This window comes from Vanessa tameamea, chromosome 6 (genome assembly GCF_037043105.1).
Source record: "Vanessa tameamea isolate UH-Manoa-2023 chromosome 6, ilVanTame1 primary haplotype, whole genome shotgun sequence".
Lineage (NCBI taxonomy): Eukaryota > Metazoa > Arthropoda > Insecta > Lepidoptera > Nymphalidae > Vanessa > Vanessa tameamea.
This window is the reverse complement of record NC_087314.1, coordinates 329,299-341,742: the sequence shown is the minus strand read 5'-3', so window position 1 is coordinate 341,742 and position 12,444 is coordinate 329,299. Positions and strand designations below refer to the sequence as shown.

The 12,444-nt window shown below is 32.3% G+C and overlaps 1 protein-coding gene across 1 annotated transcript; it reads left to right on the top strand.

The window, feature by feature from the left end:
• The first annotated feature begins 5,918 nt into the window (after positions 1–5,918).
• On the top strand, positions 5,919–10,242 carry LOC113393198 (alaserpin-like). Its single transcript, XM_064215228.1, has 8 exons — positions 5,919–6,042; positions 8,163–8,257; positions 8,485–8,628; positions 9,012–9,215; positions 9,357–9,455; positions 9,529–9,669; positions 9,736–9,945; positions 10,072–10,242. The coding sequence occupies exons 1-8, from the start codon at positions 6,018–6,020 to the stop codon at positions 10,240–10,242; spliced, it is 1,089 nt and encodes a 362-aa protein (XP_064071298.1). The 5' UTR covers positions 5,919–6,017.
• Positions 10,243–12,444: the final 2,202 nt, after the last annotated feature.

Genomic DNA, 12,444 nt, shown 5'->3' with positions numbered 1-12,444 from the left:
AATAAAATAAGTTTTGTTTTTTTTTAATCCTAATTAATCCTAAAATCCTAACTAATCCTAAAAAATTTCAAATCTACTAAATATAATTCAATATTTAGCTTAAATTTAGATGACACAATAATTGTGCAATGTGGTATTATTACTTGTTACGATTTCAGACGACTTTAGGTGACAATATTTAGGGAATTAACATTAACATTATAGGTACAAATAGGTCTATCTACTTACACATAAAAATACATTTATATACTAAATAAGAACATTAAGTTAGCGCTTATCATGTCCATCAGTCTAAATGAATCGAGTGAAAACGCGAAGCATAGCTATCTCTTAAAATACAATAAAATCTTCTCTAAAACGCTGTGTCTTACAGTTTAGTAATTAAAAAAGACGTCGCTTTATTTTATTATTATAAATGTATATAAAGCACACACTAAACAAAATCAATATATAACACAAAAATCGTATCTGGTGACCAATTTATATTAACCTTATCTCTCCTCGACGAAGTGAGAGGTCGAATTCCTTTTTAACCCCTTTGAACTCACTCTAAGCTATTCAATTCAAAATGCCTGTGACTGATACGTGAGACAGTAACGTTAAAAATGTATTATTAAATTCAAAATATATTTTAAATTTAATTTTACAGAATTCAAGCAAATATAGAGTTACCACTGTTTTGGAATTTCGTTTCGTTTCGAGTTGGTGAGAAACTTAAGGGTAATACTTAAACTTCTTTTCAAATGCAATACAAAGTCAACTATATACATATTTAAATTTATGTACCAATATTTAAACTCGCCGCAGAACATGCGTAATATCAGAAATTGACTTTACCTATGATAATACCTATGTGTATAATATTTAACTTGTATCCCACACATCCTTTAAGTCGTTAATAAGCCACTGACCTTGAGAAATAAGGGGCTATGTATAGTTACACTGACTCACTCACAATTCAAACATGAATACATTTATACTATGTATTTATTTCTTTATTTTTTTCATGTAGGCGGTCAAGCAAATGGGCGACCTGATGGTACGTGGTCACCAAAGCACATAGACGTTGTAAGAAAAATTATATATATATATATATATATAAAGTAGCCAGCTTGACGACCTCCGTGGTCGAGTAGTGTGTACACCGGTTTTCATGGGTACGCCACTCCGAAGTCCCGGGTACGATTCCCGACCGAGTCGATGTAGAAAAATTTCAATAATTTTCTATGTTGTTTTGGGTCTGGGTGTTTGTGGTACCGTCTATACTTCTGATTTTCCATAACACAAGTGTTTTAGCTACTTACATTGGGATCAGAGTAATGTATGTGATGTTGTCCAATATTTATTTATATATTTATTTATTTATTCCTTACATCGAGCATCTAACAGCGATAACTAAGATCTGCGTTGTACCTACCGTTACATTGGCTCGCTCACCCTTCAACCGGAACACAACAAAACTGAGCACTAAGTAAGTTACACTGACTCAATCACCGTTCAAACCGAAATACAACTTTAGTGAGTATTTGTATAAGTACCCAGGCGTGCTTACACAAGGCCCTACCAAGTAAGCTTCTAAAACTTAGAATTGGTTAGCTATATTTGAACCTGATATATCAAATTAAATGATAAAATATTCGATATGATATAGGGGATTTACATTTTAGTTTGGCCTTCTTTGAATTATAAATTCACCTTTAAAATTTAACATGAACAAAACGAACTTCGTTTTAATTTATACGACGCCATGGGAAACATGTGAATCCCGTCGACGTATTTCACCGTCGCTACGTATAAATCTATAAAGTTATTATTTTATAATCAAGCGTCAAATTAATAAAATTAACAGAGGCGATAAGAAGTAACATCACGACCTGTACAAAAGATAAACTGTACGGTCCGTACAAGCTTTTAGTGATAGTTGATTGTAGAATGGAAGAAAGTCTCTTTTATATGGTATTGATTGATATATTGATTGTAAGTAATTAAGAACTATATGATATAATGATATGAGCGCGCGCGGTATGACTGCTAGCCGTACACGAACTGATGAAATAATGAATATGCTTATGCGACGATACATAGCACTGTACGCGCTGCCTGGCTCGCACATAAACTCTTCAACGATATGCAATTAAATACAACAACAAAAAAACAAGTTGAACTCGTGTTAGGTCTGCAATAAAACGTTTATATTTTAAATTACAATATCTCAATAAGAAAAAAAGGCCTTTTGTCTAAGAACTCGTATTAGTTCTTCTCTTTATGTATATAACAATATTGTTACAAAAGTCTGGTCTGGTCGAGTGTATAAAAGGTCAGCTCAATTTTAGATGGATATATTTTTTTTTATCTGATATTATCTGTACATCGGAATATAAGTCGGTAGCATCATAGTTTTTAGAACTGAGATGGCCCAATTGTTAGAACGCGTGCATCTTTACCAATCATTGCGGGTTCAAACACAACGGTGAAGGAACTTCGGCCCCATGTGTGTGTATGTGGCCAATTAGCACCAAAACTTCTCCTCAAACACACACGAGGGACAAAGGGCCTTAGCCTAGCAATGGGGTGTTACTTTACTTTACTTTTTTTTTTGTTACACTGCTGATTTACTTACTGTCCCCCGACGCCATGACGGTTGGATAAAAATAGATCCTTATAATGAAATAAAAGGACCAACAAACACGTGTTATTTATTACTCGTTCGATGTATTTTTGTGTCGGGGTTTATTTAAAATTTTAATTATCTACCGACTTTAGCGTCCGCTCTTTTCGAGTTTCCTTTTTGTATTATGCGTATTAATATATTATGACTTCATTACGTTCTTGTTATTAATGAAAATCTATACTGATAATATTATAAATGCGAAAATAACTGTACGTTACCTTTTCACGCTTAAGCTGCTGAACCGATTTAGACGAAATTTGGTGTGGAGATAGTTTGAGTCCCGTGGAAGGCTAGCCGTGATGGCCCAGTGGTTAGAACGCGTGCATCTTAACCGATAATTTCGGGTTCAAACCCAGGCAGGCACCACTGAATTTTCATGTGCTTAATTTGTGTTTATAATTCATCTCGTGCTGGGCGGTGAAGGAAAAACATCGTGAGGAAACCTGCATGTATCTAATTTCAACGAAATTCTGCCACATGTGTATTCCATCAACCCGCATTGGAGCAGCGTGGTGGAATATGCTCCATACCTTCTCCTCAACGGGAGAGGAGGCCTTAGCCCAGCAGTGGGAAATTTACAGGCTGATTATGTTATTATGTATGTATGGAAGGCTAGTTCCTTTGATTCAGCTCTCGAATGGGTAAAATGGTTGACGAATTTTGTACTATAGCTAAAATTTTATATTTATCGATAAAATAAAATATATATTACATATAAAAATACTATTCAAAAAATGTCATTGAACACACATATAAACAGGTGATGTTAATTAAAATCTTTTATTCTATATTTATAATTATTGTTAAGAAGTAAATTTTATATGTTTTAAATTTCCGAAACTGAATGATCTGAATCAGAAAACGTTTTCATTGGTAGAAATTGACTTTATTCCTAAGTGGTAGAAGTAGGGGAGGTGTACCCCGTACCGTATGAATCGCACCCATGCCAAGCCGGGGCCGGGGCATGTCGCTAGTATACATATATTGCAAAGTTTCTCAATTGTAACGATTCCTACTTTGTAATAAACGGTTGAGTTTATTAGTTTACTGGACTAGACGTGTTCCACATCGCATCTTTGTTTAGGAAACTTTATTTGTTTAAATATGAACTTGTAATTAAAAACATTGATCACTCCATATCAAACGTATTATACTTTGAGTTTGAAATTGATTCAAACTGGATAAATTATATTTATTTATTTAAAACTAGTCTCCCGACCCGGCTTTGCAGGGTTGGAATTTATTCATAAAGAAATGAGAAGTGCTCTCTCAAGTGAGAAGCAAGAAAATATAGAGTAAATTTTGTTTGTATGACCATTACATTAGTTTTACATTAATACAAATTTTATTGAAAATCGTATTTCAAAATGTAACGGCGACGTCCATATTTTATAATGAAACTTTAGGTACCGTGTCAGTTATATAGCGAAACTGCGACGTTGCTTGACATGCGTTTATTCACAATTAATTACGTTGCGCGACTGACTCCGATCGCGTTACCGCACTTAACTTATATGCAATGTAACCCCTACGAAACTATTCAATTTGAATTGTCAAGGTCTACATTTTATTGCAGCAGACTAACTATCTGATATAATAAAATGTTGAGCCACCCGTTTCGTAGCGTAATTATTTTTTTTTTTGTGTAAGTGGTAAACGTACAAGAAGCTCACCTGATGGAAAGTGACTACCACCACCCATGGACATCTGCATCACCGCGGCGCTTGCAGGTGCATTGCCAGCCTTATATAGATAGAAATATGTACGATCTTTTCTTGAAGGTTTCCAAGTTGTAGCGGTTCGGCAAAACCGCCGGTAAAAGCTGGTTACACAGAGTGGTTGTACGAGGCAGAAAATAAAATAAAAATCCCACTGTATTGGATTTTCGGACATTTTTTTTACGTGATGTCCGAAGGTGAAATCAAGCAGCCAGGATTAATCCAAGCAATTCTTCGGAACATTCCCCGTGAAAAATGCGGTTTGCGAACAGTTACAGGTACCATTAAAATTAGAACACAACAATTAAAAATATGGCTGTGTGAAGGTAGAGTATGTAATGAGTGGTACCTGCCCAGGTAGGCTGGCACATAGCCCTGCTAAGTAAAGTTACTAATAAGTAAGTTTTAATGTTTAATAATGTCATTGTACTCCAGTTTATGTAATTTTCAATATTCAAGCATAATGTGTTCTTTTAAACTAGAATTTTTATTAATATTATCTTTTAAGTTACATTAAAAATGTAGGCATGATAATGAACATGAGATATAAATAATATACAAATGAAAACAAAAAACATGCTAAAATATATGCTAATCAATAAGCAACTTATATTTATTGGGTAGGTTAGTGTTCTCTGTCAACTTAAATCTAAAAATAATTCGGGTCAAATATCATAAAGTAGTTGACTTAACGATGGCTCCGATCCTCTTTTTTTGTTTGGTCGCTATTAACGAGGTTTAGTGTTAAAATATTTGGAAATAAGAGAAGAAAAAGTTTAAATCGTGTTTTCAATTTACATACATATGCTATCCTTAACTTTTGAACAATGATTAATGTTATACGCGACCATCACCTGAGTTTAGCTATTGCAATAAATCTCATATATTATGAGTCAGATAATAAGTGACTTCAGAATAATTATTAAAGTCTTATAGCATTTAAAAAATTTCGAAGATGTCGTTTATTTTTAAACTTAATATAAAATATACATAGCTTTGTCTCTTTGTCTGTTATTGCTTAGAATTAGAATTATGAAAAATAGATTTTTAGATAAAATTATGTTTGAATAAAATCGTTAGATGAACCTTCTATTTTTGTAATGAATAGATTATATTTCTGTGTAAATAGGAATAATAGTTACCTATATAAAGAATATTCCAAGATTATTATAAATGACATTACATAACCGTAATTTTATTTTATGTTACAAAACATTCGTAAATTAATAAAAGGACGCTTATTGTTATGTATTAAAACAAATATATTAATACATTACAATAACTGTATTATTTTATTATTCCCATCGTGTTGCAATAATGATTTATAATGAAATCATCAGCAAGAGTTTTTCTTTTTCGTGTACTATTTATAAAGAGTTTTACAATGACGTCGTAGATGAAAACTCAGCTCAACTTTTTGTCACAAGCAGAATATAAAAGCAGCGAGCTTTAAATTAGTATATAATAAAACTAAACCTTTTTTTAATTCATATACCAGCTCATGGTAACTCGCTTCGTAATTTATTGGCTACGAAAAAGATCGATCTGAGATTTGTTTATAAGATCTTCACCGAGAGAACGTTGCTCAGTTAGTGTGTGTGAGGCGAACGCGCGCGCCGTGCTACATCATGAAGCTGTACATAACATTATGTTGTAAGTTATACTGTATACAAAAACATTACCTTTGTATGGTAAATTAATTTTACTTTAATAAATAACAAAAAAATTACATATTTATACTAAAAATAATGTTATATCATATCAACAAATCATTTATGCTAAATAATGTAAACATTTTAGATTAAGTTAATGTTACTTGATCCATCTTTGAAGGGTGAGTATGCCAGTGTAACTGCAAGCACTTGGGATAGAACATCTTAGCTCCCAATACTCGTAGCGCAATATTGATACAAGGAATGATTCCTACTTCATAAGATACTAATGTCAGGTGACCACTTACCATCAGGTGGCCTATACGCCAGTTCATGCCGATACATAAATGCTAGCTACATGACATAAAAAAAAAATAATATACTAACTTATACATTAAAGTTTAATAAATAAAATAAAAAAAACGTCGTGCAGTAATAGTCGCAAAGTATGTACTAGTTAATATTTTACCCGTTTAAATGAATTTAAGAAGTACAGCCTGTAAACATCCCACCGATGGATTTGTCTTGACTTGTCTCATTTTTGAAAAAGTTTGATGCTTACCACGCTGCTCGAATGCAGGAGATATGTCACAATTTCATCCCTCATATGCCGTTTTTCTCAAGATGTTTTTCGTCTCATTAAGCTCATGAAAATGAAGTGACGCTCGCTCGCGTTGGAATCGGCAATCAGTGTTCTTAAGCTAATTTTAAGTATTCTGTAAGCTTCAGAATCTAAATTATTTATACAAAAGATCAATTGCGAAAGGCGATATGAAATTAAAGCAATATTTTGTTCAAATTAATTTAGACTTCTGACATTATACATATCCCCGTTCAGTACGCAAAATTTTTGGGCGTTTTTTTTCATTATACGTAAAATATAAATGAGTGCTCGTATACATTTGAAGTTAATAGTCCGTTTAACGTTTGACAATTCACCGTGAAAATTGAGACAAATATGCCTTTGCTTACTTGTATAAAATGTAAAAAACCAGTTATTTTCCATTGAAAAAGTATTTCTACTATTAATTCGGTTGACCCTCCCTACTATATAGCACTGCAACTTCTGCTCAACCGATTGCCATGACAGTTGTAATAAGTAATTATTACGCTCAATGTGGCACATCCCTTTTTGACATTTCACGATCGTGTTCTACGGTGAGTTTCGTGACACATGATTCTATGAACAGAGTTTGGCTGTCAAAAGAGAAACACGATAGCTGATTGAACAAGCAATTATCAGGAAACAGATAAGACCTTCGTTAATAGTACATATAAATATCGAAAGATAAGGCAAATTAAAGAATTACCATTTGTACGATTACATTTTTGTATCCGTTAAATTAATAACACACGAGTATTAGTTTTTTGAATAATTAAATTTAAATGCACTCTGCATGTAATATGCTGTGTCAGATAAAGTGTAGTTATTGTTAGATGAGCTTGGTTGAATAATGTTCGGAGTACATTAAAACTACTTCCTATTTGGTACCATAAGTAAATTATACTTTATTTTACGTTAGTACTTTTTTATATTTATTAAAAAGTTAAACAATATATATGTTCGTATTTCTATATGAACTCAGTATCTACTTTTTTTCAGTCATCAGATGGTAACTGCAAAAGACTAAAGAGTAGCTACTGAGTTTATTTTACTCCACTTATAATTTTTTGTGAGGATTTTCGCTTCGCGGTTGTAGGAGTAGTTGCGACGCTAGTAAGGATATCTGTACAGATATTTTTAACTTTTTTACTTTTAATTTTACTCAAGATATATAAATACCTTGAGAAAAAACTTGTTTCTTTAGTATAAGACTATTAAGTTGTTATATAATGAAAAAATATTTTTTTGATCCAAAGTTTGGTCCTAGAAGTTAGTCGATTAAATTCTAGGTGGGTCTAGGTAGTTCTTTTAAGCTAGCCTGTCGATAGTCAATAAAATATATACATGTAATTGCTTCCACTTTATATGATAAACCGAATAAATATACAGTAAATACTATGTTAAAAGAAACAATTATGTTCGTGAGTTTTTAACACTGAGTTTGACTTGCAAATCAAAGATCGTGTACATACTCTTCCAATATGTAGTTTCAATTTATCATTTTCTGATTATTTCAGTGTTTTCTCTCGCTATGACAACTATGGCAGACAAAACGAATCTCGACCAAGTACTCCACGATGGCAGCAAGCAATTTACCGCGAAAATGTTTTACGTAAGTATTTTTAACTTTGGATAACTAAGACTTTGTTTGATGGTAATAATAAGAAATGGACTGTTATGTTAAGTTTGCAGGAAGTGGCGAAATCTGACAAAAACAGAAGTATGATTCTGTCAGCTTTTTCTGTTTACATCCACAAAACATTAAATTAAATTAGCCTTAAAATTTCCATACTATGATAAATGAATAAAGCTTACTGTATATACTTTTCTATCATTCAGGAAGTAGCAAAAGCTAATAAAGAGAGAAGCATCGTCCTATCGGCGTACTCTGTGATGCCGCCTCTTGCGCAGCTGGCTCTGGCTTCAGTCGGTGAATCGCATGATGAAATTCTTAATGCCATTGGAATGCCTAATGATGATATCGTAAGTATTTTATTTATCGTAAACAAAGGATGTCAGAGTGAAAAATAAATCATAAAGTAGAAGAAAGAAAACAGAATAATTAATATTGTCCAGACCGAATTTCGGTCGTGCAGACCAAAACTTCTTAACTCACGCGGAGCTACTGACTTACTTACATTTCTGGTTCGTTTTGATTTGACCCCGAATGCTCGATGCCGTATAACTCTAAACTAGTGATTTAGTAGACGAGAAAAGTAACTCATATAAAAAAATACTTCTACATATAGATAAAATCTGAGAGCAAGTACTTTTGTCAATTATCTTTATTATTTAGACCATAATGCTATACACCCATCACCATCTACCATCTCCATCTCATCTCCATCACCATCTCTGTTTTTCAGTCCAAGGCCGCTTTTTCATCAATCACTTCGAAATTACGTTCAATAAAAGGCGTAACGTTGCAGACAGCCAATAAAATATATATTGGAAAAGATCTAGAATTAAACAAAAAATTTGCTGCAGTCGCCCGAGAATCATTTGATTCGGAAACAGAGAGCATTGATTTCTTGCAGAGAGAAGAAGCTGCTAAAAAAGTCAACGCTTGGGTAAAGTTTCAAAGTTTTTAATAATTATTTAATCTAAACAATTATAACTCATACCGATTATAAAAAAAAGTAACTAAATAAGCCCTGTTTTCAAATATATTTCAGTGAACGCCTAACAGCTGATTTTCTTTATTGTTTTAGGTGGAAGATCATACAAATCATCGTATAAAGGATTTGGTTGATCCAAAGCAACTTACCGTGGACACTCGAGCTCTTTTAGTCAACGCAATTTACTTTAAGGTATGCGCTTTATATTACGTCACACTTCTCAGTCTATACGTTTTTAATATTGACTAACACTTCTACATTTTAGGGTACATGGAAAAAAGCTTTTGACGAAAATGAAACTAGACCAAAAGAATTTCATTTATCTAAAGAGGAAGCAGTTTATGTACCTACCATGCATAGCAAAGGTCAATACAAATACACAGATAACCAAGAACTTAAAGCACAAGTAAGTATCAGTTTAAACTTGTATGCAAATTAAAGTTCACACAGAGTTAATATTTATAAATTTCAGATTCTCGAAATTTCATACGAAGGAGATGAAACGTCATTCGTCATGGTATTACCACATGAAATAGATGGCATTAATGACTTAGAAGAGAAACTCAGAGATCCATCAGCTCTTGACAAAGCTATGAATCATTTGAAAGAGACGGAAGTTGAAGTATATCTCCCCAAGTTCAAAATTGAAACAACTACGGATTTAAAAAAAACTTTAGAAAAAGTAAGTTTAATGTGCAAAGCTGTTTTGTCCATTGCGAATATTAAGATTTTATTGAAGCAAATTTTACAACAAAACAAAATGTATGCCATTTAATCTGAAATACACCTTTACAAAAAATTGTTACAGATACATCTTAAAAAGATGTTTACTCCAGGATTAGCTAAATTAGAGAAGCTTATTGAAAACCGAGGCGACTTATACATAGATTCAGCTGTACAGAAAGCCTTCATCGAAATTAATGAAGCAGGTGCAGAAGCAGCGGCTGCGAACGGTGAGTGGAATATTATATACGTATAAAAGGAAATTGACATCAACCTAGTTTCTGAAACATAGAATACAGTCTAAACAGTTATTTTCATTCATTCTACTACAGGTGTTTTGCAAACTTTTATAAAGAATTTATTATCCTACAAGTAATATATGTATATATCTAAGAATTAGAAAATAGAATAGAATAAAACATAAATATTTAATGAACGTTTTAACTAAATCAATCAGTAATAAATATAGTTACACCTAAATTATATTTATTTATAATGACCGGTATCGTATAATATAACCGGTATCATTAAATTTTACTTTAATACGTAAATTTATATGAAAATATTTTGTTCTCGTGCACTTTAAGAATGGAAAATATTTTCAATATTGTGTATGTACATTGTCACCAAACTATTTCCGCCCTTTAGTAACATCTATTTTTTTTAAATTTATAAGTATGCAATAAATTGTATAACTAAATTTATGTAATGTAATTGTATAATATTCTTATATTTCAGCTTTTTATGTCCTCGAGATCACGAGTGTAAATCATTACAAAGAGATGACGCCGCAGTTCGTCGCCGACAGACCATTTTACTTCGCAGTAAAAACAAATTCATTAACTCTGTTTAACGGAGTATTGCGTAACTTTTGAATTGACATTAAGGTAAATAGGTACTTTGATAAATAAAATTTGGTAAAAGTGTTACTTTTGCCTTTTATTTCATGCAATACATCCTCACACACTCTTAAAACACACGCATAAATTAAAATCGTTTAAAAATGTATCGCACTTATAATAATTATATAGATTAGTTAGATGTATCAGTGTAAGAAATCATGTCAGCTCGGTGGTTGGAATCTGCGACCTTACTTATTACCAAACGTAACACCTCGCCACGCCGCCTCCCCTGCTGACAGGTGACTTATTTTGCCCAGAGGATCGGAATTGCACGTAGTCGTGATTTATACAGAAACTATTTTTAGTTCTTATTTGTATATGATTAAAAATTTAATGTTAATAATTCTAATGTTTTTTCCCGTAGTGTATCAAATCTTAGTTCCTTAATATGTAACAATATTATTTCAAAAAAAACTTATGATGTCACATGAAACTCTTAATAATTTACTAAATAAATGATAAATAATAAAATAATTATAAAGTAATAACTAACACGAGTTTCTCGATTATGTGTTAATAAATCTCACCTCATAAACTCGGGGATTCACCGTAGCAGACGTCACAATGATGCTTATCGTTTCAATTCCAGTAATGCATCAATATCAAAAATATACTTTATTCAAGTAGTTGATTTAATATATATTAAATCACAACAGAGGAACAGCTAGTGCTAAATCTATTAAAACTATTACAAAATACAAACCGAATATATTACATAAAGATAAGCTATTTACAATACAAGTGCAATGTACTTAGGAAATATATTTAAAACGATGATGTAAGTGGTAAATGGTAAGGAGATAACTAACCTTTTTTTTTCTCGCTGGAAAAACGCATTACGCGATTCCCCCATTAAAGTGGGGGGTATGTGAGACTCGCTCGCTCGCTCGGGATAGCGCTAAGTACACCGGAATATCCACTAAAAAACCAGCGGTACCCTCTCCGTCTTTTCAGTGGGCACCACAGGATAACTATCCTGATCGAAGTCCAACTAAACCAAAATAAAACCAATTAGTAAAAGTATCATCGTAATAATTTATAGATAGAATAATTTTCAAATTCATGACAAAAAAGCCATTTCAGAAACAAAGTATATTTCGTTAGTATTCGTTTAATGTAATAATTAAGAATTAAAAAAAAAACAACAAAAATCCATTTCGTCGTATCAATCTCTTCGATAACACAACTTATTTATATTATGCCTTGAGGCAATTTTGCTTATGAACAAATCTTAATTTGTTAGATCAGTCTTCTTATAAATAACGTAAAATACATAATTTAAAAAAATATTAAACACTAATTATTATACGCGGCTTTACGCGCGTAAAATTCGGTGTCCTTTTTTGTCTCACGTATCAAGTTTTAAATGAGCAGGACGGCAATAAATCATCAAAATTGTTTCTACCTAATCGCAATGTCTGCCCGAGGTAGACATATTTTTGAACAACTTCGAGGACGGTACCCTGTATCGCAATCGGTTCCGGTAGAACCTTATCTCAAACAACGCCCCCTGGAGAGAAGCACTGAACAGAAAGTAGTTTTATTATAAATCTTGA

What these genes read in the sequence shown, in the direction of transcription:
- LOC113393198 (XM_064215228.1), top strand. Translation starts at nt 6,018, where the DNA reads ATGAAGCTGTACATAACATTATGTT. An exon ending in GCTGTACATAACATTATGTT is followed by an intron (nt 6,043 to 8,162) that starts GTAAGTTATACT and finishes TGATTATTTCAG; the next exon opens with TGTTTTCTCTCGCTATGACA. An exon ending in TCAACGCAATTTACTTTAAG is followed by an intron (nt 9,456 to 9,528) that starts GTATGCGCTTTA and finishes TCTACATTTTAG; the next exon opens with GGTACATGGAAAAAAGCTTT.